A 27,775-nucleotide genomic window follows, 5' to 3' on the forward strand; every position below is an offset into this window, starting at 1 on the left:
ATGACACTGGGTTCCATGAGTATATAAAAGCAACAAGAGCAAGAACATTTTTCTTTCAAACACTGACACACCATCGAGTGGGGCTGAGGTTGGAGTAGGAATCTGTGTGTGGCTTCACTGCACAGCAGCCCGGCCTCAAATTTGCTTCCGGGACTGGCTCTTAAGGTTTGACTTGGTATTGCTGTAGCTCCTACCTACTCCACGTTCATCTTCTAAAACTGGGTGTCCGAGTACGTTAGTACATGAGGCTGAGTCTGTTTTCCTCTTCCTCCCTCACTATTTAGTTTCTCAAAGGCATACAGTGTGGTTTTGAGGTTTCCTAGATCACGGCCTAGGGTGCTTCTCTGAGGAAGGGACAGCATTGTCTACCTTTTGCTATGGGAACGGGAAGCCTCAGTATGAAGAGGTCGTTGCCCGTGAGCCAGGTGGAGGGGCTAGGAGAGAACATGCTCCCAAGCTCCCTGCCACTGCAGCATTTTCCTACCTTTTTTTTTAGATGAAGCTGTGGTTAATATAACATTTGTAGTCTAACGCCCTAGAAGGGGAAATGCCAAACAGGTTCAAGCTTTGTAGCTATCCCCCACCCCCAATGACACAGTTGCAAGGAAAATCCAGTTACACTTGCTTAGCGTCCTGGTTCTCTGTTGTGATGGTGCTGCCCTCTGCTGTTACCTCAGAGTAAGCTCATTAAATCCATTGCTGTCAAGTCGACTCTGACTCATAGCGACCCTATAAGACAGAGTAGAACTGCTCCATAGGGTTTCCAAGACTGTAATCTTTACTGGAGCAGATTGCCAGGTCTTTTCTCCCTCCAAGAGACTGGTGGGTTCGAACCACCCACCTTTTGGTTAGCAGCCAAGTGGTTAACTACTATGCCACCAGAAGATCCATTTAAAATACAGTCAGTTAGTGAATGAATTTAGAATTTACTTATCTGAAAGGATTTTGAGAGCTGGGCAGAGGCCCAGATTAGGAAAGGAAGACCTTCTACCCCTAACCCGCAGCCTGAGGCCTTCCCTCCTACCTAGCTTCTTATGCCCCTCCAGTGCTATCTGAAGCAGAGACTTACTTCAGGGGAACTATCACACAGTCCTAAAAAGGTGCCTGGAAATGTCGCAGGGTTGGCAAACTTCACCCTCCTCAGAGTCCTGTTCCTAGAACTGTAGGAAACCATTTCCTCCTTTTTATTAGGCAACTAAGGTATCTTTTCCCTCGACCTTGACCTCTCCATCCCCTGGCTCAGGTTCACTCGCATATGTCCCTTTGTTCCCGACGCTGGGTCAGCTCCTGGTCACTCAGTAAGTAGTCATCAATGAAGGTGAATATTTCTTCAGGGGTGACAGGTTCCATGTAGCGTTCCCGGTCTATACCCTGCTTGTCAATCAATACCATGTTGAAGTAGGAGCGGGCGAGGCGCTGAAATTGCCTAGAGAGAGGAGCACGTGGAAGGTGTGAGACCTTGTTTGGACATCCAGCCCACCAGGCTCTGCTGCCCTCAGACCTTTCACAGCTCCATTACTAGACTAATTCCTTCCCAAGCTGATTCCTTGCCCCCATCCCCTCCATTACCTACCCCAAGCCTCCCCCGCTTTTTTTTGTCTGCTCAGACCCCTAGTCTTGCTGCCCCTAGGGTCTAGCTCTGTTAAGGGGCCCTTCCTCACCCCAGCTGGAGCAGCTTTGTTATTATCATGCTGCATTTCCTTTGTAAATCCCCTCAGGCAGGACTATCACGTACAGCTATGCCGGCTGCACTGGATAACTCCCAGGGGGCGGGCGCCAATCACACAGACTGTGAAGTGACTAGTGTTTTTTAGAATTGGTCTGGTCATAACCTGCAAAGCTGCGTGGCAGCTCTGAGGTTGATCAGCCTCACCTGGCTAACTCTTCTATCTATAGCTGCATGTCTGCCGTCTCTTTTCTCCGAGTGTTTGCCAGTGTCTCCTTTAACTGGGACTGAATCTTTCTGTCTCCACTGAGACTGAGCCCTAGAGGCAGGTATTGTTTATAGAACAGACAGCAGTAATGGCTTTATTGGCCCTGAGTGTACGTGGAGGCATTGGAAGGGTGATAATGGGTAGATGATGAGAAAAGTAAACTTCTACCACCTGTCACCTATGATCTTCTCTCTCCCCAGGGGCTAATGGGCTTGATTCAGGTATCAGGGCCCAAAGGTACCGTTTGCTCCTTTGGAGACTGAAGGCAAAGGAAGGAAGCCAAGAAGCAGAACGGTCAGAGGCTTTTCTGAGTCATGTTTGGGTCTAAGCATGTCTCAACCCTGGCAGTGTTGAAGAGTCACCTGAGGTACCTTTATAAAAGCACATTCCTGAGGTAGTTCGGGTAGGGCCTGGTAATCTGTATTTTAACTCCTCATTTGATTCTGATGTCCTGCCAAAGTTAAGAACCATTCTCTGGTCCTACCTAAGGTATCTGTAAGAGTTCGAAAATAAGAAATATCCCAAGAGAATAGTATCTGTTGGTTCTCCCACAACCCCCCTTTGTCAGTGTCTTGCCTAGGGTTTCTGCCCACCACTTCCCTGAAGCCTCCCAGCCTGGACCTGAGCTCCTCGATGATGTTGGCTGACAGCTGCTGCTCCCGGATGCGCCCCACCTCCTGAGGTGACTGTCCCACCAGCTCGATGATGGTCACATGACGCAGATCCAGCCCACAGGTGGATTGCTGGGAGAGGGAGGGAACATTTTATGAAACAGGCCTTGGTACTCAAACCTAAGACTATTTGACTGATTCCTCCTGGGACCACATAAGGAAGTGTGGGAAAGGGGGCTTCTCCCCCAAAGACCACACCATGAGGTCTATAACCTTTTCCCTCCATCATTCCTTAAGTACTTGCCCCAACAGTGTTTTTTTCATGCTCCTGAAGTATACAAAAGTATACCATGTGGGGTAGAAAAGAGAAATGTAGTTGATAAATTGCAGAAACAACCTCTCACTGCTTAATTTCAAAAAGGTTTAAAATTACATAGATTCTAAATGAATGGCTATTCCAATATAATAATAATAGCTATTATATATTGGGTATTATAATGACATCTGTAAAGACCTGGAGTTAGAAAACCAAAAGGGAAGAACACACTCAGCATTTCTCAAGAAGAAAGAACACATGAAAAAATTCAAGTCTCCAGTTTAAATATTGAAAGATTCTATGGGGAAAATATTAAATGACACAGAAAGCATCTAGAAGATGGAAGGAATACACAGAGTCACTATACCAAAAAGAATTGTTCGACATTCAACCACTTCAGGAGGTAGCATATGATCAAGAATCGATGGTATTGAAGGAAGAAGTCCAATCTGCACTGAAGGCATTGGCCAAAAACAAAGCTCCAGAAATTGACAGAATACCAATTGAGATGCTTCAACAAACAGAGGCAGTGCTGGAGGTGCTTACTTGTCTATGGCAAGAAACTGGGAAGACAGCTTCCTGGCCAATTGACTAGAAGAGATCCATATTTGTGCCCATTCCAAAGAAAGGAGAGCCAACAGAATGCGGGAATTATCAAACAATATCATTAATATCACACACAAGTAAAATTTTGCTGAAGATCATTCAAAAGTGGTTGCAGCAGTACATTGACAGAGACCTGCCAGAAATTCAAGCCAGATTCAGAAGAAGATGTAGAATGAGGGATATCACTGCTGATGTCAGATGGGTCCTGGCTGAAAGAAGAGAATACCAGAAGGATGTTTACCTGTGTTTTATTGACTATGAGAAGGCATTCAACTGTGTGGGTCATAACAAATTACGGATAACACTGCGAAGATGGGAATTCCAGAACACTTAATTGTGCTCATGAGGAAACTTTACATAGATCAAGAGGCAGCTGTTCAGACAGAACAAGGGGATACTGAGTGGTTTAAAGTCAGGAAAGGTATGTGTCAGGGTTGTATTCTTTCACCATACCTATTCAATCTGTATGCTGAGCAAATAATCCGAGAAGCTGGACTCGGTGAAGAAGAACGGGGCATCAGGACTGGAGGAAGACTCATTAACAACCTGTGTTATGCAGATGACACAACCTTGCTTGCTGAAAGCAAAGAGGACTTGAGGCATTGACTAATGAAGATCAGAGACCACAGCCTTCAGTATGGATCACACCTCAACATAAAGAAAACAAAAATTCTCACAACTGGACCAATAAGCAACATCATGATAAACAGAGAAAAGATTGAAGTCGTCAAGGATTTCTTTTTACTTGAATTCACAACCAGTGCCCATGGAAGCAGCAGTCCAGAAATCAGATGACATGTTGCATTGGGCAAATCTGCTGCAAAAGACCCCTTTAAAGTGCTCAAAACAAAGATGTCACTTTGAGGACTAAGGTAGGCCTGACCCAGGCAATAGTATTTTCAATTGCCTCATATGCATGCAAAAGCTGAACAGTGAATAAGAAAGACTGAAGAAGAATTGATTCCTTTGAATTATGGTGTTGGCGAAGAATATTGAATATACCATGGACTGCCAGAAGAACGAAAAAGTCTGTCTTGGAAGAAGTACGGCCAGAATGCTCCTTAGAAGCAACGATGGCAAGACTTCGTCTCACATACTTCGGACATGTTATCAGGAGGGACCAGTCCCTGGAGAAGGACATCATGGTTGGTAAAGTAGAGGATCAGCGGAAAAGAGGAAGACCATCAACAAAATGGATCGACACAGTGGCTGCAACAATGGGCTCAAACATAGCAACGATTGTGAGGATGGTGCAGGACTGGGCCGTGTTTCGTTCTGTTGTACATAGGGTTGCTATGAGTCGGAACTGACTTGACTGGCACCCAAAAACAACAACATTAAATATTGGAGTGATCCCCAGTGGCGCAGTGGTGAAGCACTTGGCTGCTAACTGAAAGGTCAGCGGTTCTAACCCACCAGTGGCTCTACGGGAGAAAAATGTGGCAGTCTGCTTCCATGAAGATTTACAGCCTTGAAAAAACGTATGAGGTGGTTCTACTCTGTCCTGTAGGGTTGCTATGAGTCAGAGTCAACTTGATGGCAATGATTTTATTATATATTGGATACACATACCTAATGCTTTGTAGACATAATCTAATTTAATCCTCACAACACCCCTAACAAGGTGGGTGGTATTATCCTTATCCTGTAGAGGAGGAAATAACTTGCCCAAGTTTGCATGACAGTCTGATGCTGGGCCAAGATTCAAACTGAGGTGTAAGGCTGCCTGCCCAAGTGTGTGCTTCTTACCACTAGGCTACATCGCCAGGGCCTTCTCTTGGTCTCCAAAATAGTACCAAGTGCTCTTTTCATTACACTTTGCTGCCTTCCTGGCACTGGACAGCACACTTGTAACCCTGCCCTTAAGTCTTTGTCTTGCCTTGTCTCATAGAGTCGCCTAGTAGCCAATTACCTCTTGAGCAAGGTTTAAAGAAGCGTTGAACAATCCCTGGGACCCCACCCCTGTTTAATCTTTTAACTCCTCCTCTAGTCCTGACCCCTGGAGTCACTTGTCCTCACTGGCTGGATCATTTTCTTGTCCTTGCTTCCTGTTCAAGCTGAGCTATTGCCTTTGTCTGCCCTTTTTGGATCCCTGGAGGATCTAAGTCCTTTTTGGCCTAGATCCCCATGAAACTGCTTCCTTCATGGGTCCCTGAATCTTAACTTGGTAACTTCCTTCTTAGTTTCCTAGTGCTGCGTGACACAAATACCACAAATGGGTGGCTTTAAAGAACAGAAATTTAGTTTCTCACAGTTCTGGGGGCTAAAGGTCTAGATGAGGGTGATGACCAAGTTGGTTCCTTGGTGATTCTTACATGGCATCTGTCTTCCCTAGTATATGTGTGTGTGTGTGTGTGTGTGTCTGTGTCTAATCCGCTCTTTTTAAAACTCAGAAGTGATTAGGTTTAGTACACACCCTATGCAGATATGGCTTCTTGAACAGAATTAAAAAAACCTCTATTTCCAAACAGGATTATATCCAAGGGTATAGGGGTTAGGATTCCAAAACATTTTTTGGGGAAACATAATTCAATCCACAGCAACTTCCAAGATTCAACCTTTAGAAATTCCCTAACTAGCTTCTTTTCTTACCTTCATTCTACTTTAGAACATCACAACACTTTTCCTTCTCTTCTGATCCTGGAGCCAGTCTGCCTGGGTTAAATCCTGGCTCTGGCCATTACTAGCTGGTGACCTTGGACAAATCACTTAACCTCTCTTTGCCTCAGTTTCCTCACCTATAAAATGTGGATAATAATAGTACCTTCCTCATAAGGGTTGTGAGGATTACATAAATTAATACATATTAAGCACATAGATCAGTACCTGGTACACATATAGCACTTAGCATGTGTTTGTTGGTACTATTATTCCTTGAAAACATGGACATAGTTCATTCTCAACATTTACCTTTGATTGTACCTGTCTTACAAATCTATCCAGACTCCTTGGCCACATTCCCTTCCCATCATTCACCCAACCCCCTGCAGGTTACATTCTCCATTCCAGTGGCCTCATTGCCTTTTCAGTAAAAACATAGCTGTCTTTAAAATGTGCTAAATTTGTCTTTAGTAAAATTGATCAAATGCTATCCACAGAAAGTTTGAGGAAACAGAATTTGTACTGCAGGAGAAACTGTTCTGGAAAAGGTAAGGGGGTAATGGGGTGGGGTTAGGGGGTAGGTAAAGGAGCTAAGCCCTCATTAGGGGAGTATGTCTCACCTGTAGCATAGAGATCTGCATTTTATAATATCGGTTGGAGGAATCAGGAGCCGAGATGATGAGAAGTCGCCGTTTTTCAAAGAACTGATCTAGGAGACCAGCAGCTGAGTTGACATTAACATTAATCTTCATAGCTGGGACAGAAGCAGACGGCCAGTCAGGGTATGACCTTCTTCTTCATCCTAGCGTGGGTAACTTAACATCTTGATAGAATCCAGTCTTTTGGGTTAACTGTTTCTGATAGTTTCTCCCTTCCCTTGGGGGAAATCCTGAAAGAACACTTGGAAATTTTAAACCCTCTTCTTGGGGTAGGAGTATTCTATGGGGTAGCACTGGCCGTTAAAATAAACACATTTTCAGAACTCCCCATTCCCACATCACACACATTGCTGTTGGACCCTTGTGCCATGGGGATATCCTCCGAAGTACCCCACACACATTGCTGTCGGACCCTTGTGCCATGGGGATATCCTCCGAAGTACCCCGATCAGTATGTCCATTCTCCCCATTCCCTGGTTTTACTCACGAGCACATATGGGTGGTGATCCTGACCACTGGCGGCTGGACTGGCAGACCCGGGAGGGGGTCCCTTGGCGCTCATAACCACCATCACAGTGGTATTCACAGATGGCACCATAGTTGTCCCCTGCTGAAGTACAGGTAAGGTAGCCGTGCTGTGGTGGTTTCAGAGTTGGGCAGCGTCTCACTGTTAGGGAAGAGCTTAAGTTAGGGCCTATGGTGTATCTCTTAGAAAGGAAAGGCTAAGAGGGTGCCCATGTTGAGATTTCTAGACCAGGAGACCTAGGGTGATCAGAATGAGTGGCTTCTCTTTGTTTCCAAGGGCCAGGGATGGAGCTAGACTTTTCCTTTCTTTAGGAATTAAATCTTTCAGACAAAGATGTTTATAAAATCTGGAAATACAGATGAGTATATATAATGTTGTCAAAAGACTATTAATCTTTTTAAAAAGGCCATCTATTTCCAGACTTTATGGACTCCCTGTATAAAGATGACCACCTTACAGAACTATAATAGCAAAATTAAATCAGAAGCAACCTAAATGTTCAACAGTGGGAGAAGAGTTAAACAAATTATGACATATCCTTTAGAGTAGAATATTTTGCTGCCCTTAAAAGTATTTCTGAAGAATTTTTAAATAACATGGAAAAATTACTTGTGTCATAAGGAAAATTGAAAAAAGATGATCTAAGATAGAAGATACAGTATAATGTCAACTATATATATAAAGTATGTATAGAAAGAAGACTAGAAGGAAAATACCAAAGGGTTAACAAAAATTGCCTCTGGATGGTGGGGTAATAGACTTTTTCCTTTACATATTTCTTTATTTTCCAAATGTTCAGCAATGAGCATGAATCGTTTTTATAAAGAGAGAGGCAAAACAGAATAATACAACACCAAACAAAGAAGAAGAATCAGGCAGTGAACAATACTGATGTCAGCAGAGGTCAAAGACTGAGAATGAAGGCTGATCAGATTTGGTAATTAGGAGGTCAAGAAATTAAATGGAAACAGGATCTTTGTGATTTTTATCTGGATTTAGGAGAATGGGAAAGTCTTGTTGAGGAGTCAGGGTTTATGAAACGTGTGTATGCACATGTAATGTAGGCTTCCTGAATGAGCCTGTTGGGTGGACTTGCTTTTTCTTCACCCAGTATAAATGAAGTGTGGCTGTTTCAGGCATGGAGAGGAGAGGGTTGTGATGGGCATCTAGAAGGCCATGGTAGATAGAGCAGGAATAATGACTAATGTGGAAATGGAAGAATTCTTTCTGACCTTGTACTTTCACAATGAACTTGCAGCTGGCTCGGTTGTAGGCTCTGTCGTAGGCAGTGTAACGAATCACATGCTCTCCCTCAGGAAAGTGAGAGCCAGGCTCAGGGCCCCGAAGTGTCACTCTGCATGGGACAGGGTGAAAGAGCCACTGAGGAAAGAGACCCTTTGAATTAAGTCTAGGACACACCATCACTGTAGCCTCATCCTGTGCAGTTCAGTGTGGGCAGCCTGAGGAACTGGGAGAGGCTGATGGGAGGGACAGGGAGGGGCATTTGTTATTCAAACTTACCTGGTGATGGTACCATCAGCAGAATCTTTCACCAATGGTGGGTCCCAGTATACTCGGGCAGTCAACTTCTCTGGCTCTGCCATCTTCTCACGTGAGTGGGGACAACGGATCTTGGGGGGATCTATGTCTGCCAAGGTCAGAAATCAAGTGCTGACTCATGGGTTTCCCTGCCTTTCCCATAGGGGACCCGTGGAAGCAATACCACACCAACGGGTAGGCAAAAGGTGCATTCTCAGTTGAAGGTGCCCCCCACCCCCCAAAAAACTGAGGAAGCCTAGTTCCAGGGGAAGCGAGTCCTTTGATAAGCATATCCCCAGTGTGCCACCGTCATATAGAACAGGATGGCCTTCTGTAGTGAGAATTGCACATCCTTTGTGACTATCACACCAGGAGAGTTCCTTGCAGCAGGACAGCTGGGAGGGACCAGCACTTACCCACACATACAGGCTCGCCACCACTCCATCGCCCATCTTCCATGCAGATGCGGCTGCGGTCACCTTCCAGGTAGTAGCCACTGGAACAGCTGTAGTCACAGCGGGAGTCAAGAAGCACCCCATTTGTGCAGGTGTAGGTGCCACTAGTGATGAGTGGCAATGCGTGGCATCTCATCTCTAAGAGAGAACCAAGTGGCAAGCTCAGTGGACTGTGGGACTATCTAGAGGTGATGCCTGGACATCTAGCACAGGGAGAACCATATCAGAGACAACCAAAGACACAGAAACCCCACCCAAACTGCCCTTAAATTTTTGTGCCTAATTGCCTTTTTATTTTCATATTATAAAGTATAATAGCATTCTTGGGGGTCTCAAAGATGTAAATCCCTTATCTAAGTCCATGGACTTTGGAAGCCAACCTGAGCTTCCATCCCAGCTCCACCTCTTATTAGTTCTGTGACTTTGAGGAAGTGACCTCATCTCCCTGAGTCTCAGTTTTCACCTGTACAATGTCGCTACCTCACAGGATGGTTGTGCAGATTAAAAGGAACAATGCATATATAAACCTCTGGGTCCATTTAGGGTCTCAGCAACTGTTAGTTTTCTTCTTTTCTTCCTCAAATGTTAGTTCCCCTTGAGCAAATTCAAAGCTCCTTTTTGAGTATAATTTTGACACTATCACTGGCACTCCTCAGCTGAGGCTCAGTTACATGCAGAAGTAAGCTGACCCTCTGTTCAAGTGAGAATACACGTCAGACCAGTGCCTGGAGGGCCAGGTTTGATGGTATTTCATTGAAGAACCATCCCTGTGCTTTAAACACTACATGTGCCAAAAGCAGAGACTGCCACCATGAATTTGATTATAAGCCTGTGCTTGCCAAAGCCTTGTTTGAAATACCTGATACATGAGAAAAGTAGGCAAGCCAGATATTCCCCCTAGCTTGTCTAAGTTCTAGCTCTGCATAAGCTCAATTGTTGGCACTTTGAATAAAGACTCTATATTAACTATGTTCATTTTGCTTGTTGGACAAACCAGACTTGAAGATTATTGTCTATTATTAAGTCTTTCTGCAGCCCTTAGGTAAAGACCCATGGGGAAAAAAATGACCTTTTTAAAAAGCAGGGCCAAGAGAAAAGGTTTGTCTCTTCAGATGAATTTGTTTGCTTAGTATTATATGACAGTGGGAATGATAGCTCCAATGTGTTCCCCCATTTGTCTCCTGTGAAGAAGGTCAAAACTAGGTTCAGTGCTCAAATGTAGCAGTCTTCTCCATTCTTTTAATTGGTTTGATGTTCATTTTAAATTTATAGCCTTATATTACTTTAATTTTATAAGGCTAATTCAAATTCGGAAACCCTGGTGGCGTAGTGGTTAAGTGCTATGGCTGCTAACCAAAGGGTCGGCAGTTCGAATCCGCCAGGAGCTCCTTGGAAACTACGGGGCAGTTCTACTCTGGCCTATAGGGTCGCTATGAGTCGGAATCAACTTGATGGCACTGGGTTTTTTTTTTTTTTTTTTTAATTCAAATTCATCTTGGAAATGATGGGTTTAAGTTGTAAAGCAAAGTAATTGCAGTCACCTACAGGGGTGTGGTGGCTTCCTTCTTTCTGGCCATCAAGCTTCTCCTCTCCTTCACAGCATCTTTTCTGACCAATTCCATTTCTCTCTGAAGGTCAGCACTTCTTAGTCCAGTTATATTGCATTCACTTTCACATAATCGTGTTTAGGAATTGTGTAAGCTCCTGAAGTGACCAATACAGGGACCTGCATATATGGCTGTCCTAAAAATGGTTTTCAGCGATCGATAAATGGACAAAGATCAGCTGCTAAAAAGGGGTAGGCTGTAGAGTTTGAATAAGAGGTAGAGATTTGGGATCTGAAAAAGGGCATGATTTTGAGTGTGTGTGTATTAGCATCCCCACATTCTAGCCTTAGGGGTTCTTCTTCTTGACTTTCAAAAGAAAACAAAGAAGGAGGCCTTCTAAGGCTATAGGCCAGGAAATATAGTAATTTACTCCAACTGGGAAAGAGCCGGAGACCACAGATCTTCAGGACCACCAGAAGGCCCATGTCTACATCAGGTCTTAGACCCAAGCCTTAGCTCCCTACATAAACTCCTGGGCTCCCTGGGTCAGAAGGGCCAGCTGCTATCTAAATGCCCATATTGTTTGGGCAGTGACCATGGAGAGAGAAAATGAGCTAGAATGCTAGGATGAGGAAAGGTCTTATTGGGGGCCCATGAAAAATTCCCAGATGGCTGACTGGCTGGCTGGCTTCTCTCACGTATATATGTCAGCATATGCACACACACAACTTACGCCTGCAGTAGGCAGTTCCAGACCAACGGCGGCTTGGAAGGCAATGCACCGACCTCCGTCCGATCAGTCGAAAACCCCGGTCACAGGAGAGTTCACAACGTGTACCCAGGCTGCTGTGATAATTTCCTCCCCTTGGTGAGTAGCATGTAGCTTCTCCATCCTGGATATTTAATGTATAACACCATCGGGGGACTGTAGCAATAGAAGAAACATAAGCTAGAGGTACAGTAATCAAGACAGTGTGGTACTGGTGAAAGGATAAATACATAGAACAATGGAACAGAATAGAGAGACCAGAAATAGACTCACACAAGTATGCTTAACTGATTTTTGGCAAAGGTGCCAAAGCAATTAAATGCAGGAAAGATAACCTTTTCATCTCACGGTGCTGGAGCAAGTGGACATCCAGAGGCAAAAAAAAAAAAAAATGAACCTTGACCTAAGTCTCACACCTTATACAATAATTAACTCAAAAGGTATCATGGACTTAAATGAGAAACGTAAAACTATAAAACTTTTAGAAAAAAAAAACATAAAAGAGACCCTTTTGGATCTAGGCCTAGGCAAAGAGGCCTTAGATATGACATCAAAAATGCAATCCATAAAAAAATCAATAAATTGAATTTCATCAAAATTAAAAAATTTTGCTCTGTGAAAGACACTGTTAAGAGATGAAAAGACAAGCCATGAGCTGGGAGAAAATATTTGCAAACCATATATCTAGAATACATAAAGAACTCTCAAAACTCAATGGTAAAACAAACAAATAATCCAATTAGAACATGGCCAAAAGATATGAACAGACATTTTACTGAAGAGGATATAGTGATGGCCAGTAAGCACATGAAAAGATGTCATTAGAAAAATGTAAATAAAAAACCCGATGAGATATCATTACACACCTATTAGTATGTCTAAACTGAAAAAATTAAACAACTGGCAATACCAAGTGCTAGAGAGGATGCAGAGAAACTGGAACTCTCATACATTGCTGGTGGGAATGCAAAATGATAGAGCCATTTTGGAAAATATTTTGGTAGTTCCTTATAAAAGTAAACATACACTTACCGTACGACTCTGCAATCCCACTTCTAGATATTTACTCAAGTGAACTGAAAACCTGATTTCACACAAAAGCCTATACGCAAATGTTTAAAGTAGCTCTATTCATAATCACCAAAAGCTGGAAACAACTCAAATGTTCTTCTATGAGTGAATGGTTAAACAAACTGTGCGTTAGCCATACAATACACACTACATACCGATACACACTGCATCATGGATGCATCTCAGATACACTTTAGGAAGTGAAAGAAGCCAGACTCAAAAGAGTGCCTATTGTAGCATTCCATTTATATGACTTTCTGGAAAAGGCAAGAATATAGGGGTACATCAGTGGTTTTCAGAGGCCAGGAGTAGAGGTAGGGGTAACCTCAAAGGGGCAGCACTAGGCAAGGTTTTGAAGTGATGGAACTGTTCTCTTGGGTGCTGTGGTGGGGTTACCTGGCTCCGCATTTGTCAAAAATGCATAGAACTATACACACACCAAAAAGAGTGAATTTTATTGTATGTAAATTAAAAATACATTTAAAAAATAATATGAAGATGTAAGATAGAGGAAGGGAATGTGACATCAAAGAAGGCTCCTTAGGAATGAAAGTTTGATGCCAGCTCAAAACTGAGCACTGTGAAATCATAAAGGCATCCTAAGGAAGAAGCCTCATTGGCTCTACAAAATAAACAACTCTTCAGTGGCTTCAGGTTTTCCAGGGACACATATAAACAAGAGGAGGGCCGCCTGCTCACAGATGGGTACACAAGGATGGCACAGATATGTTAGCCTAAGGTCGGAAAGACTAAAGCCCCAAATGAGCTGATGCACTTCCCAAATCCTAAGGGACAAACAAAGGGGACTTTGAGAAAAGGCACATCAGGAGCTAATGGAACAAAGAAAATCTAGAGCCTCTGCTTGAGGCAACTGGTGAATGACAGATGACAGTGAGAAAACTATTCTTTGAGCAATAACACGCTGTGGCTTTCCAGCGTGTTTTGAGCCTGTGGCAGCGACACACGGCTGCCATCTAGAGACACCACTGCCAAATTACAGAAAGTCTCTTAAGCACTACCTTTTTGTAGAGCTGTTGATTATAATAAGGTCATAACACTTATCACAAAGACCTTACGAGGGAGGTTGGGATTCAACAATTACTTCTGTCCTACTTCTCTCCCATATTCTGTCAAAGAAAATAAATTTCAGATTGGAATGGGTAGAACAAGCAAGCATGGCAAAGGGAAATATTAAAAAAAAAAAAAAAAAAACAGCAAATCCAGTGCTGTCCAGTCGATTCCGACTCATAGCAACCCTATGCTCAGGATAAATGCTGAGACAGTAAGGGAGTGCCCAGTTATTGTAAATCAATTCAAATTTCCCAGCCTAGAGAAATCCTGGCATAAAGAAAACATGTTGGAAGACTGGAGATGGGCAAACCCGATCCCAATTTTAAATAGGGAAGAAGATAGCCTCTGGAAACTATAGCCTGGTGAGACTGACAGCACCGATCAGTGGCGTCACTAGGGTTGGTGTTACCCAGTGCAGTAACTTCATGGTGTCACCCCTTCCATGCTAATTACGACAATATTGTAGCTAAAACACCAGAAAATCTGACAAAGTCAGCAACTATAAAAACGCCAGCAGCAACGAAAGCAACAGCGTGAGCTTGTAGCTTGTGCAGATGAAATCACGTGATTCGAAGCATCATTGTAATTGGGTAATAATGACGGCTCTGACCCAAGCACATTAGAATGTTCAAAAAGTAAATTAGCATAGAGTTTTAGCCTTGGAGGTATATTGATACATGTAAGCTGGGCTTACAAATTTTTTTTGTTGTTATAACTAACTACAGGGGTATTTTTATTAAAAAAATATATAAATTTCCGCTGAAACACTGCACAAAAATTTCATAGACAGTCATTTTGGTGTCATCCCCTCTCACAGTGTCACCCAGTGTGATCCACACCCCCTGCACCCCCCTAGTGATGCCAATGGCACTGACGGCATAGTGTTCTAGAATGTTTAAACATCAGGTTTATGAGCAATTAGAACAAGAGATGGTGATCTCTAGGAACACTCAGGAACAAGTAATTCCAGACTGACCTCATGTGCTTTTTGGGTACAGTCACCAGACTGGTAGAGTGGGAGAAATGGTGGGTACAGTATGTGGAAGTAAGTGAGGTATGTGACAATAACTTTCACACTATTGATGTGGATGAAATGAAGAAATATACAACACGTTGTCAGGAGGGACCAGTACCTAGAGAAAGATATCATGCTTGGTAAAGTAGAGGGTCAGCAAAAAAAGAGGAAGACCCTCAACAAGACGGATTGACACAGTGGCTGCAACAATGGGGTCAAGCATATCAATGATTGTGAGAATGGCACAAGACCAGGCAGTGTTTCATTCTGTTGTACACAGAGTTGCTATGAGTTGGAATCAACTCGGTGGCACCTAACAACAACAACAATCTTCACGGGAGCACATCGCCAGGTCTTTCTCCCACAGAGCTGCTGGGTGGGTTTGAACCATGGACTTTTGGTTAGCAGCCAAGCACTTAACCATTGTACCACCAGGGCTCCTTATAAAAGGTGTAACCAAACTAATTGCCACTGAGTCAATTCCGACTCACAGCGACCCTATAGGACAGAATAGAACTGCCCCATAGGGTTTCCAGGGTTGTAAATCTTTACGTAAGGAGACAGCCACATCTTTCTCTTGCCACTTCTATAGGAGCAACTGGTGGGTTAGCAGCCAAGCATTTAACCACTGTGCCACCAGGGCTCCTATAAAAGGTATACCAAAGGTATAAAAAGGTACACCGTAAAAAGTCTCCCTCCTGTTCTCCTCACATTTTCCCCCACCAAAGAACCACTGTTGCTAGTTTCTTTTTACATATAAAGCAAATATTGGTATAGATTCTTGTTTTCCACTTTTTTTTAAACACAGAGTAGTAGCATTTTATGCCCACTGTTGTCTCCATTGCTTTCTTTTTTAACTTAACAATGTACCTTAGAGATCCTTTCCATATCACTACACAGCAAGTGTACAATTTCTTTAAATGAAATAACGTTTATAAAATACATAGCACAGTGCCTGGCACACGGTAGGTGTTTGTCCAGGTTAAAAGAGCTGGAAAGTGGAGAAACTGGGATTTGAACTCAGGCCCATGGTCTCTGCTTTCTTTTGCTCTTCACCTATTTCTTTTCAGGGCTTATAAAGAAAAGGAAATGCTGACAACAGAGTTAAAGGGCCTTCTTTGTGATAATATTCAGATAACCCAGGCAAAGTGACTAGTTCGCCTGTGAGGAAAGCAGCAGCTCAGAGGACTGGAAGCATACCTCAGAAGAAGGGTTTCTGACTCCAAGCTAGAAATCAGGATAAGGCATGAAAGAAAGTTCAAGATTCATGAAAATGGTACCGAACTCTACAATGGACAGTTTGCTCCAAAATTTTTTTTTTTTACTAGTTCTTCTTTTTTTAAACAATGAGTTTCATTTTTGATGAAAGAGATGGGATGAGCTTAGCTTTGGAGTCAGACAGACCTGGGTTTACATTCCTGCTCTGCCACCTTCAAGCTCCATGACTTCAAATTTAACTTCCCTGGGCTTCGGTTTCCTGATCTGTAACATAGGGAATAATAAACCAGTTTCATAGGGCTGTTGTGAGAATCAAATGCAATTATGTGTGTAAAATATATAGCCCTGGAATTAAAATATATAGCCCTGGAATTGCTATTCCCTAAATCAGTGTTTGGGTCTGAGCCACCATTCCATCCCTCTTTTTCAATGTTGAGTTTCGAGCCTATGGCAAAAACACACCACTGCCACCTGGAGACACCATCTCCAAATCACAGAAAGTCTCTTAAGTGCTGTTTGCAGAGCTGTTGATTATGAGGTCACAAGGATCTTACAAGGGAGGCTGGGACCACAGGCTGTACTGTTCCCTGCTACCCCCTCCCCACTCATCATTGATAACTTCAATTTGTTTTATGCCCTGAGACTAATCCCGAAGAGAACTATAAGACACTAGATCCAAGGCCAAAGGCCACCATGTAGCTTATATTCTTCCAAAGGGTTTTATGCTCATTTAAAAATAATCAATGAGGTGGGCTAATATAGGGCTGCCGGACCTCTTGAAAGTAACTTCTTCATCTCTTGCTTTTTTCTATTTACTTCTCCCATTTATGAAAACCAGTTGCCGTGGGTCAACTGTGACTTGTGGTGACCCCATGTGTGTCAGAGTAGAATTGTGCTCCATAGGGTTTTCAATGACTGCTTTTTCAGAAGTAGATGGCCCAGCTTTTCTTCAGAGGCACCACTGAGTGGACTCAACCACCAACCTTTTGGATAGCAGCCGAGAGCATTATCCAATTGCACCACCCAGGGACTCCCTCCCCTTTATAGTCTCCTACAATCTGGCTTCTGCTCCCAGGATGCCAACCAGTCACTCAATATTTCTTGAACACCTACTTTTTACATGGCTTTGTGGGAATGTCAGACACGACCCCTTCTGTTAAAGAGATAACAATTTTGTCAAGGGTAATAAGAAGCAACCCAAAGAGACGGTACATAATAAATGCCAAACAAGTGGTCTAGACAGCAAACATTTATTTCAGAACAGGTACATAGTAGGCACTCAATAAATATGCACTGAATAAATTGATGAAGTAATGAATGGATAAGGCAAAGCTCAATGTGGGCTAAAGTAGTCAGGGAACAGAGTAGAGCTGCCAGGCTGAAGCATAGATTTCATTTGAGGAGATGGGTTAATAAACTGTCAGGTTAGGAAGCTAGACTGAAGCCAGATTCTAACAGAAATGGTCATAGTGGCCCACCAGGTTTGGGGAGGGAGAAACATGAATCAGAGAATCCAGTTAGGAGGCAACTGCCATTATCCATGTATGAGGTAATAAAAATATTGATCCCATGGATTAATAAAGAAACGACAGGTCTTGGTGAATAACTGGTGAGAGGTGATGAGGAAAAAGGAACTCTTAAAGGTAATAACCAAACCCACTGCCATCAAGTCGATTCCGACTTGTAGCAACCCTGTAGGACAGGGTAGAACTGCCCCATAAGGCTTCCAAGGCTCCAAATCTTTATGGAAGCAGACTGCCACACCTTTCTGCCATGGAGTGACTGGTGGCTTTGAATGGCTGACCTTTCAGTTAGCAGCCACTTTAACCAATAAAGGCAATGGGGGCTATAAAAAGTAATATTGAGTTATTTTTAAGTCCAAGTAATCAAAAGAATGATGGTCTCATTAGCAGACATTGGAAGATCAGCCAATAAAGCTTTTTGAGGAAGGATGAAAGAATTTTGTTTTAGACATCTCCAAATGGAAATGTTCAGTAGCAGTTAAAGATGTTGTCCAGGAGCTCAGGAGAAAGGACAGGGTTGCCCAAAGTTCAGATCCCAACTTCATTCTCTTTGTCACCATTGGGGAGCTCATCTCCTTTCTTGGCTTCAGCTATGACCAGAATAGTGAAATGTCATGAGCCCAGGGAAGAGGAACTAAGAAGAAAGGGATGTAGTCACTGCTTCTGAGAGACTGAAGCTCAAGAAAGGGTCATGCCATTTGGTCACTGCAAGAGATTGTGATCTTCAAGAGATATTGTTTCAGCATTGAGGTTTGTGGGTGGGTAACAGAGTGTAGGGAGTTTAGGAGTTAGTGGGTGCTAAGACCGGGAGGCAGTGGGTGTGGACCATTTGGCATCGAGAAAAAGGTAGGTAGAAGGTAGCTAGAAAGAAGCATAGAGGAGCCTAAAGCTCTGCTCATTTCTCTATTAAAACTTTGTCTCAAAGTTCACCATTTACCTTCTTGCCAAATATGTTTGCTTTACCTTCAATTTGATCTCTCCAATATGTGACACAGTTAATCTCCTACCCTTTCCCCTTCTTTAAAAAATTCTCTTTTGTGGCTAAATGTCATCTTTCATGACCCCTTCCCTGACTTCCTTTCTTAACTCCTATTGCATTTATGAGAAACCCTGGTGGCATAGTCGTTAAGAGATACATCTGCTGACCAAAAGGTTGGCAGTTTGAATCCACCAGGTACTCCTTGGAAACTCAATGGGGCAGTTCTACCCTGTCCTATAGGGTCGCTATGAGTCGGAATCAACTCGATAGCAATGGGTTTTTGTTTTTGTTTTTATTGCATTTACTGCTACACAGGACTTCAAACTGCTCAAATTGATTTAGTCATAGCCAGTGAAGTGAAACTGGAACAGACCTGAATTTTTACAATTTGGGTGATCCAGAAGGATAACCAGAACAGGAAAAATTACGGCTCAAAGCCCTGGAATGGGAGACTCGGAAGAGGAACAGTGAGCCCTTTCAGGAGCTGGATGTGTGAGATTGGATTATTGTGGGACCGTGGAGAGCAACACACATTCAAAGTGGCACGGTCAACCACCATTTTTGAGCGAGGCACCACTGTTTCTGACTCTGCTCAAAATCTAATGGGTAAGAGATTTGGTTGCTATGCAATGCATACACTGCCCTTGTTTTTTAAGAGGGTAATTAGGTTTCTAGCAGGGCTTTGACTTGTAACTTTTCCCATTCTGGTTATCATTCCAGTTCACCTGAATTTTTTAAAAATTCGGGTCTGTTCCGGTTTCATTTCCTTGGACATGACTGAACCGGGAAAAACTAGTTTGAAGCCTTGCTGCTACCACACAATATGATAGATACTACTCTGATCTCCTCATACCTGGATGACCACTAACATCTCTTTGACCCTTGTTGGTTCCTCTACTACTCATATCTGTAGATGTCTTCTAAGGCTCTTACCTTGGCCCTCTGCTCCCTCAAACAGTTTATCCATTAAGCTGATGGCTCACAAAGCTTAACCTTTCTATTTCCAACTGTGTATAGGACATCTTTACCAAACCAATTTTCCTTTCTCACCTAGTCTTTCTGAGAGGGGTGTTACAATTATCCCAGGTATCCAAACTAGATTCTTTCAGATATCAGTTTATTTCTTAGCCTCCTGGTGCATCAAATCTGTACCAAGTCTTGTCATGTCTTTCTTTGAAACATCTCTGGAGTTCATCCTTACTCTCCGTTTCTTTGCCACCACCCTCAATCATCTCTAGTCAACATTACTGTAACAGAATTCTGCACAGTTTCTCCAACTCAGGCTCCACCCCTCCCTAACCATAACGAGGTCAGTGTTCTGAAATTACCATTTACCGTGTCACTCCCCTGTGCAGGAACATAGGATGGATCTTTATGGCTCCTAGCACAACAGCTAAACTCTTCTGCATGGTTTGCAAAGCACAGACAGAGAATTTTAGATTTGGAAGGGATATTAGATATCACGGAGCCTAACCTCCCTTCTAATGCAGGAACCTCTAGCCAGCATTCTTTACAGCTAATCCTCCTGCCTCTCCTTAGAGGGTCCCTAGATCAAGAGGCCTTTCCAAATTTGGCCTCACTCTTTATTTTCTACTACTTCCTCCACTGCCCAATTCCTCCAGTCAAGCTGGTTTCTTCCTAGCTCCCTCATCTATCATGTCTTTGTTTATTCTCACCTCCATGTCTTTGTTCTTACCTCCATGTCTTTAGCCATGCTGATTTGCACGAATGCCCTCCCCTCCTCTTTCCGGCTCTCTTAATCCTACAAACCATTCTCTTAATCCTACTCATCATTTTAAAAAAAAAAAAAAAAACTAACCTAAATGTCATCTTTCATGACTCCTTCCCTGACTTCCTTTTCTTAACTCCTATTGCATTTACTGCTACCACATAGTTTCACACTTAATTGCCCTACATGTGCTAGTTTTATCGCTCCGTCCCCCCCAAAAATGTAAGCTCCTTGATTAGACTTCGTATCACCCACAGGCTTACCTAGAACAGGATTAAGCATAGCTTTTTTTTTTTAGGTACTCGGTCATAATAACAAATGGGCAACCTTAGGGCTAGAGGGGTGAAGCCACACAGCAAGTCAGTAACAAAGTTCATGATAAAAAATCACATTCTCTGATTCCCTGGGCTGCAGTTTTGGCACATATGAGCCAAGTCTGGATGAGGGATGCTTCAGAAAAGAGCTTAGACCTTAGGCCAGAAAAGACCCTTTCTGAGCCTAAGGAGCAGTGAGGATTACCTCTGTAGTCTAGGGCAGGGACCCGTGGGACCTCTTCAGCATATACTTCATTGTAGCTTTCATCTGGATAGTAGCCTGAACCTAGAATGAAGAAGGCAATATCAGGATGATGTATCAGTTTCTCACTCAAGTCCTTCCCCACCTTCCCCCTCACCCAACTTTGTCCCTTCCTGAGGCACTCCATGAGTGAGAAGCCAGGTGAATGTTTAGTGGGAAAAATTCAGCCTTGTAAAACAGCAGAACTATTGTGGGCAAACCTCAGCACCTCAGGTGCATAGGAAGCAAGCTCATGGTCAGGGGTCTCACTGGTAACAATAGAACCCTCCATCAAAAAGAGAAAAAAAAAAAACTGAACGTCTTGACCATCCATCAGTCTGGACTATAAATGGCCCATTTCCGTGATATAACACACGTGTCTTGGTGAGACACTGATGACCAGGCTCTGAGGATGGACTTGTTGTCCCAAGTAGAAGTTAAAAATAGAGCCTTAGTTAGTGTCTTCCCACTAGTGACAGGCCTGCTCATAGTCCTCAGAGGAGAACAATTCCTCAAGCTCCCACTAGCCTAAAGGTCTTGTCACCTGATTACCATTGCTGGGAATGGCATCCAAGGCAGAGAGGGATGGCTCAAAAGGCAAAGGGGGCACCTGTACACCGATGTTCATTGCAGCACTTTTCACAATAGCCAAACGGAAACAACTGAAATGTCTATCAACAGATGAATGGATAAACAAAACATGATACATACGTACAATGGAATACTACTCAACAGTAAAGAGAAATGAAGTCCTAATGCATGCCACAACATGGATGGACCTTCGAATCGTCATGCTGAGCAAAATAAGCCAGTCACAAAGGGACAAATATTGCATGATCTCACTTATGTGAAATAAGCAAATATATAGAAACCAAAGATTATGAGTGGTTACCAGGGGTGGCTGAGAGGGGGAAAGGGGAAGTTTTTGCTTAGGTGCCACTGAGTTTATGATAATGGTGGTAGAATAATTTGGAAGGGATAGTGATAATGGTTGCACCACATGTAGAATGTAATTAATGCCACTGAATTACACATGTAGAAATTATATTTTTAAAAAAGGCAAGGGGGAATAAGAATAGTTTCATGAACAGTTTTTCTGGGCTTGGAGAAGAGAAAAGGCAGAGTCCTTTGAAGAAGCTCCCAGTTCCTCTAATCAGCAGAAGCCTTAGCAGGGAGCCACTGAGCTAGAGAACATTCCTAATCCACCCCCCCCATCATCCTGTTAAGTGGCCCAGCCCCTGGTAGAGGCAGGTCTGTGGCTGTCTGGGAGACTAAACAGTGTGTTCTACCAGACTGCAGGAAATCAGACATGAATAAGAACTAATTGGAAAACAACTTGGTTCTTTCCGGAGTGAAGTTTCCGGAAGCCCTCCTTTCAGCCTCTCTGAGCTCTAATGCATGCACAGGAATAGGGCAGCCAGCCATGCTTGAGTCAGAAGACAATTCCCCATTTCCAGGAGAGGGTGTGCTTCCTGGACGGGGCTGGGTTTTAGTGCTGGAGCCTTTTGGTCTGTGTAAACACTCAGACCACAAGCTTGCCTGCCTCCTCTCTGGGAAGAGGCACAGGGCCCCCTGCACTAAAGGGTGGAGCTGAGGACTAGATGATGAAGTTCCTCCATTCCCCACAAGCCCAGACTGGTCGGGGGGGGGGGTTGGGAAACCAGTCCAACTTGGTGAACAAGGGAATGAATTAAATTGAAAGTTTGTGTTATGAAATCATGTCCTTGTTGGTTTGCCCTCATTCCAGAGGAAAGAGTTCACTGTTTCTCTTTCCCTTTCTCTGTTTTTCTGTTTTGCCATTTCAGTTCTTCTGACTTTATTTCTCCCTGGAGCTCACATCCCTTGCTTTCTCATTTCCCCTATGGGAGATTTCTTTGGGGCGCATGGAATTCTTGTCAGCTGTTTCAGTTTAGTTCTAGCCTCAAAGCCTTATGGCTCCTATAAACAGGAGGGCAGATGTGTGTGATCCCTCAAGCATTAGGTCTCCCCATTCCTGTTACAGAAAAAAAGTTACAGAGCTAGCTTGTAAAGAAGTGCTCAGCAGGGAGCAAGCCTCTGTTGACCAGAAGAGAAAATAGGAGTGTCAGAGAGGTCTATGGCTGGATAACAACCACCATGACAACTGCTAATATTACTCACCATGTACCGTATTTTAAACACATTACATATATTACCTCATTCTGTCACCACAACATCTCAATGAGGTAAATACCATTATTATTCTCCCTTGTACTGATGAGGAAATGGCTCAGAGAGGTTAAGAGAGTTGCCCAAAGTCTCCCAGCTACTTTATAGCAGAGCGGGCACTCCAGTCCTGGTTTTTTAACCCCTGGATACCAAACTCAGACATTCCACTGAAGATAGTAGTAGGGGAGAGCTTTTATTCCAACAGTGATAAAAATCCCAAATCTTTCTTGTAATCCAACCTTTTTACTCTGTACGTGTGGGACCAAAGGCCACCAATCATTTTACATCATTTCAGAATGACAGGGGATGTGGGAAAGTAGAGGGGAAGACTCAATCAGATAATTACAGTCTTCACCAAGGTGCTGAAGTAGCAAGGCCAGTGCCAAGTTTACTTTGTGACTGGAATGGGCTCGGTCTACCTTACTCCTTTAAGTCTTCCCATTTCCTTTCTTTGTCTGTCTTTGTTTTGCTTTGTTTTTGCAAATATTGGGATACTGAGATAGGGTATAAAACTATAACTAGGGGGGCACCCTCCTAACATGAGTCTGCCTTCTTGTCCTGCTTCAGTCTTGGCGGGAGGGGTTTGGGCAGCATTCCTCAGCTCTCTTTAGATTAATTAGTGGCTACTCTGTTTAGTACTCTGTGGTCATCAACTCTTTTTTTTTTTTTACTCTGTGGTCTGTTACTGGGTTCCTCCAACTTCCCTTCAAAAAAGTATAGTTGAAAATTTAATTGATAGTGAAGACTATTTTAAGATTCACACTAATGCTTGGCTAATGATGACAAATCCAGTTTGACTTCCTGAACTGCACAGATATGCAAATATACACTTTTAACCCACTCTTTGTATGTTCTTAACCCTTCCTGACCCCTGCTGATTATTCTCGGATCCTTTTCCTGATTAGCACTGAATCCACACTTGGCTGCCTTCCTTACGCTATTTCCATTTGAGAACAAAGCTATAGAAGTGAACAGAATAGTGCAAGATGCACAGAGTGCTCAATAAATAGTTGTTGAATGAATGAATGAATGAAACAAGAGAGCTGAGCGAGCAATGGGGGAAAGTAAAAATAGGGGAGGATTGTTGGAACAGCAAATTTCTCTCGCCAAGCAACATCCTAAGAAGAGAAGGGGGTGGAATGAGTGGGTTTGTAGGTCTGTCAGAGACCTCACCAGCCTCACCAGCTTGGGCACCTCAGAAGGAGTGGTGACCCTGGTGACTCCTATGGAAATGGGGAGTGTCATCTTTGTATTTGCAAGCCCTTTGAGAATCTCAAAAGAACCTAGGTTTTAAAAAACTGCCCTTTCCTCAAGACTCCAACAGCTCAGGCTTCCATCCTGGAAAGGTAAAGGTCTTTGCACGCCATGAGGTATCATACAGGTGTTTAAAATTGGGCATTGAGCCATTTAGTCTGCATTTCCTAGCCCTGTGGTCTCTGGTCGGATTTTGTTCTTAGGTACTTGGACTGAAGCAAGTAAGAAGCTGGGGAGGACAGCTGCACATATTCTCTCGTGCAGATTTGGGGCTCCTTTAGCCCAAATCAGTGTGTACTCTGCTAATGGCTTGACTTGAATTTCTTCATCTCAATGTCTGCCGTTGTGTTGCTCCCCCTACCAAGTCAGGTTAAGCCAAAGAGGGGAAGAAGTTTGTGTATTTGTTTGAAAGCTTCATGCAGCTGTTCCAGACAAACAGAGCTACTGCCAAAGTCCTCCACCAGGAGCTAAGGGCATGTGGAAAATTTTAGTTGCAATGACTGTAGCTGTGATGGGAGCAGTTTGTTATTTACTCATCTCTGGATATTTTCCTAACCCCATTGGTTGGGCCTGTCTCCTTCCTCTACTCCCCCTATCCCCTATGAAGGCAGACACTACAGGCCACAGAATATTCTTAGCACTTGGAATGCCAGCTGGGCCCCATCAAAAACCTCTGTCTGCTAACTCATTATCTTTCCATGACCCTTCCTCCTCTCCTTTTCCCTCTCCTCACTGAGTCTATTCTTTTCAGCCCCCTATGTCTCCAGGGGAGAAGGATGATACATTCAGGAATCCAGAAATCTCCATCTCCTCTGAAGTAAGGAACAAGCTAGAAGAAACCGGGGAATTCCTGTTTAAGAGAATGTGATCTATATTGCCATTAACATCTTTGGCAGATTGACAGAAAGGGGCTATTAAAATCTCATCCTATAAATAAGGTCTGGGAAAGGAGAGAAACCCAAAAAGTGAGAAGAGAGAGAATTGATTCTTATTTCCCTTAAAAAAGACTGCCTTTTGCCTTTCTCCTGTATTTTTTCCCAAATGAGATATGTAGCCCAAGTCCTATTTTTGTGCTCTTGACAAGAATATTAAGATTTGACCTGTAAAGGAATTAATATTAGAAACTGGTTTTCAGGAAGCTTAGTGCAGAAGCAGGTGAAACAATGACCCCAAGGGCCATCTTGTCCAACCTTCTCATTTTTGTGCTGGTCTAGCCTGTTTTCAAATATCTCTTGTTAGGAGGCCTCAAAAGCTTTCCTGGGTAGCCTGTTGCAATGCTTAACTGTTTTTTATTGTTGAGGATAGTTCTTCTCTGTATCTAATCTAAGTGTCTCTTATTGCAATCTTACTCTTCCCTCCTCCAAGTCTTGGTTCCTGCCCTGTCCTCCCTTGAAATAATGAACAATAACTCCTAGTACTTACCTGCATACCATGTTGGTGTCACTGCTGGAGTTAGGAAGAGCAGCAGAGAGAGCGCTCTTATTTGAGTCAGTTGATGGGCCATCCTTGAAAGCAGGGTTTAGGGAAGCAGGAATGGAGGTATGTGGACAGAAGTACCAGGACAAAGGAAAATGACTTTCAGGAATCAGCAATCAGCGAACTTCCAAAAGTGAGGGGATGGAATCTGCAATGAAGAAGAAAGATTTTAAAATTCATGAATGTCTGTAATATCATCCCCCCCAAAAGACCTTTGAGAATAACAAGACTCTATTTGTTATTTACAGTCGCTGCTCCTCCCAGGAGGAAGACATAGACAGTCAATCTTCACCTGACCCTGGTGAGATCAGATGCAAATGTTCAAAGGCCCAAGTTTTACAGAGGGCTCTTGAAGTACCAAGACCAGGAAAGGACAACATAAAGTCACATAGAACCAGAAGGGAATCCAGCTATCTCAAGGCTCTCAGCCGATACCTTTATCCATCCAGCTAATATGTCATAACCACTTATCTGAGAAGGAATTAGCATATACGGACTAAGAGTTTGGATTCTGGAGTTGCACACTTCTCTGGATCTGAATCCAATTCCTTTGCCTATTAACTACAGGACCTTGTATAAATTCCTTAACTTATCTGAGCCTCAGTTTCCTCATCTATAAAATGGGAGTCATAATATCAGTATCTACCTTACAGAGTAGATTATTACCTGGCATATACAGAAGCAATCAATATATATCTGTGTATTAGATAGTATTATTATTGTGAACTTCAAATTGGACAGGATTGATGTTTCCTTTCTCTAGTCTCCCAGGCAACAACTATACCCTGGCTCTGTTCTTAATTTGGGTTTTGAGGCTTAGTGGTTTGGTAGTGGCTTCTGGCTTTCAAGTCCAGTTTCACGCTGCTGAGCCATCAGGAAGTCAAAGAGGTTAGAAAGGACCTACTGAGGTACCTGAGGAGAGACTGAGTAGGCTTCAATTGCCCTCTCACTTCCTTTTCTGTCCTCACTCTAATGGGATGAGAGCGTTGTGGTTCCCATGGGCACATGCTTAGTAAATGACTGTACTAAACTTGCTGCCTTTGGGATAAACCAGCCACTGGTCCTGTTTGCAAGCAAGCACCCATTTACCCACATGCTTTCAATGAAATTCCATGTTTAGGTGAGGAGTCTATCCCAGAAATAAAGACACAAAAAGATGTCAGATTCTCGCCAGAGTTCCAAAGTGACTTATGAGGTCCAAGAATGGCAACCGTTCATATTTCCCAATTCATTGCTACTTGGCTTCAGTTTTGTCTAGAAAGTGGTAAGGAAGCAGAAGAGAGAGTGAGAAGAAGAGAGGAAGGCAAAACAAGTAGAAAGAGGTGAGAAGGAAGCTAGGAAGGAAGGAAAATCTCTGACAGAACTGAAAGAAAAAGAGGGAACGAAAGGAGAAGAAAGATGGAATTAAAGAGAGATCCAGAACAGGAGCAGCTGGACAACTAATCACTGACCCCTCTTCCACATCCAGCCTCAATCCAGTTCCTTTGTTCAGGAGCAGGGACTTCCCTTTTGCAGATCCAGGACTCTGAGTCTACAACCCTGCCCACCTCCTCCCTAATCTCAGACTGAAGGCTTGACTCGTCTCACGTCTCACTGGAGTCAGCGAGCACACGTGTCTGCAGCCAGGTTCCGGCACAAATGAAAAGCCCCTTATGATCCAGTTTCAGAAAAAAAGCTGCTTCCTCCCCCCACCCACCCAGTCCTGTCACCCAAATCCTTGGTTACCCCCACCCACCCAGCCCCTGCTAGCCAAGGTTGTGAAATGAGGGAGTGGAGGGTGGAGGGGTTAAGTAGCAGATCTTACCTGTTTTATGTGGGGGTTTCGTGCTCTTTTTCTATCTCCTCTTTCTTTTTCTCCTCCTCTGCTCCCCTCATCGGTTGGAAGAAACTCCTACTTTAACATTCCTAGAACAAGTGGCTCCTGGTCTGTCCGGGCCTCTGGGATTCTGTTAACACTGCCCAGATGTTAGGATGTCTGCATCTGCCAAAAGTTTCCTTAAAGCTATACTATCCCCAAAGATATAGTTGTTCCTCCCTCAGAGAAGGGTCTTAGAGAGGTGGAGGAAAAGGAACACGGGGATTAGAGGAAGTCAGTTCGTTTGCGCAGAGCAGGGGGGAGTGTGAATGGCACTGG

General features: G+C 43.4%; 1 protein-coding gene across 1 annotated transcript; it reads right to left on the bottom strand.

Annotated features, from left to right (window-relative positions):
• Nucleotides 1-27,775, bottom strand: SRPX2 (sushi repeat containing protein X-linked 2). Its single transcript, XM_049871724.1, has 11 exons — nucleotides 27,446-27,775; nucleotides 25,588-25,789; nucleotides 20,689-20,769; nucleotides 11,528-11,719; nucleotides 9,209-9,385; nucleotides 8,775-8,901; nucleotides 8,486-8,607; nucleotides 7,215-7,394; nucleotides 6,689-6,822; nucleotides 2,556-2,677; nucleotides 1-1,426 (listed from the first exon to the last, which is right to left on the bottom strand). Exons 2-11 carry the CDS (start codon nucleotides 25,667-25,669, stop codon nucleotides 1,246-1,248), a joined length of 1,398 nt encoding a protein of 465 aa, XP_049727681.1. The 5' UTR covers nucleotides 25,670-25,789; nucleotides 27,446-27,775; the 3' UTR covers nucleotides 1-1,245.

Source organism: Elephas maximus, chromosome X (assembly GCF_024166365.1).
Source record: "Elephas maximus indicus isolate mEleMax1 chromosome X, mEleMax1 primary haplotype, whole genome shotgun sequence".
Classification (NCBI taxonomy): Eukaryota; Metazoa; Chordata; class Mammalia; order Proboscidea; family Elephantidae; genus Elephas; species Elephas maximus.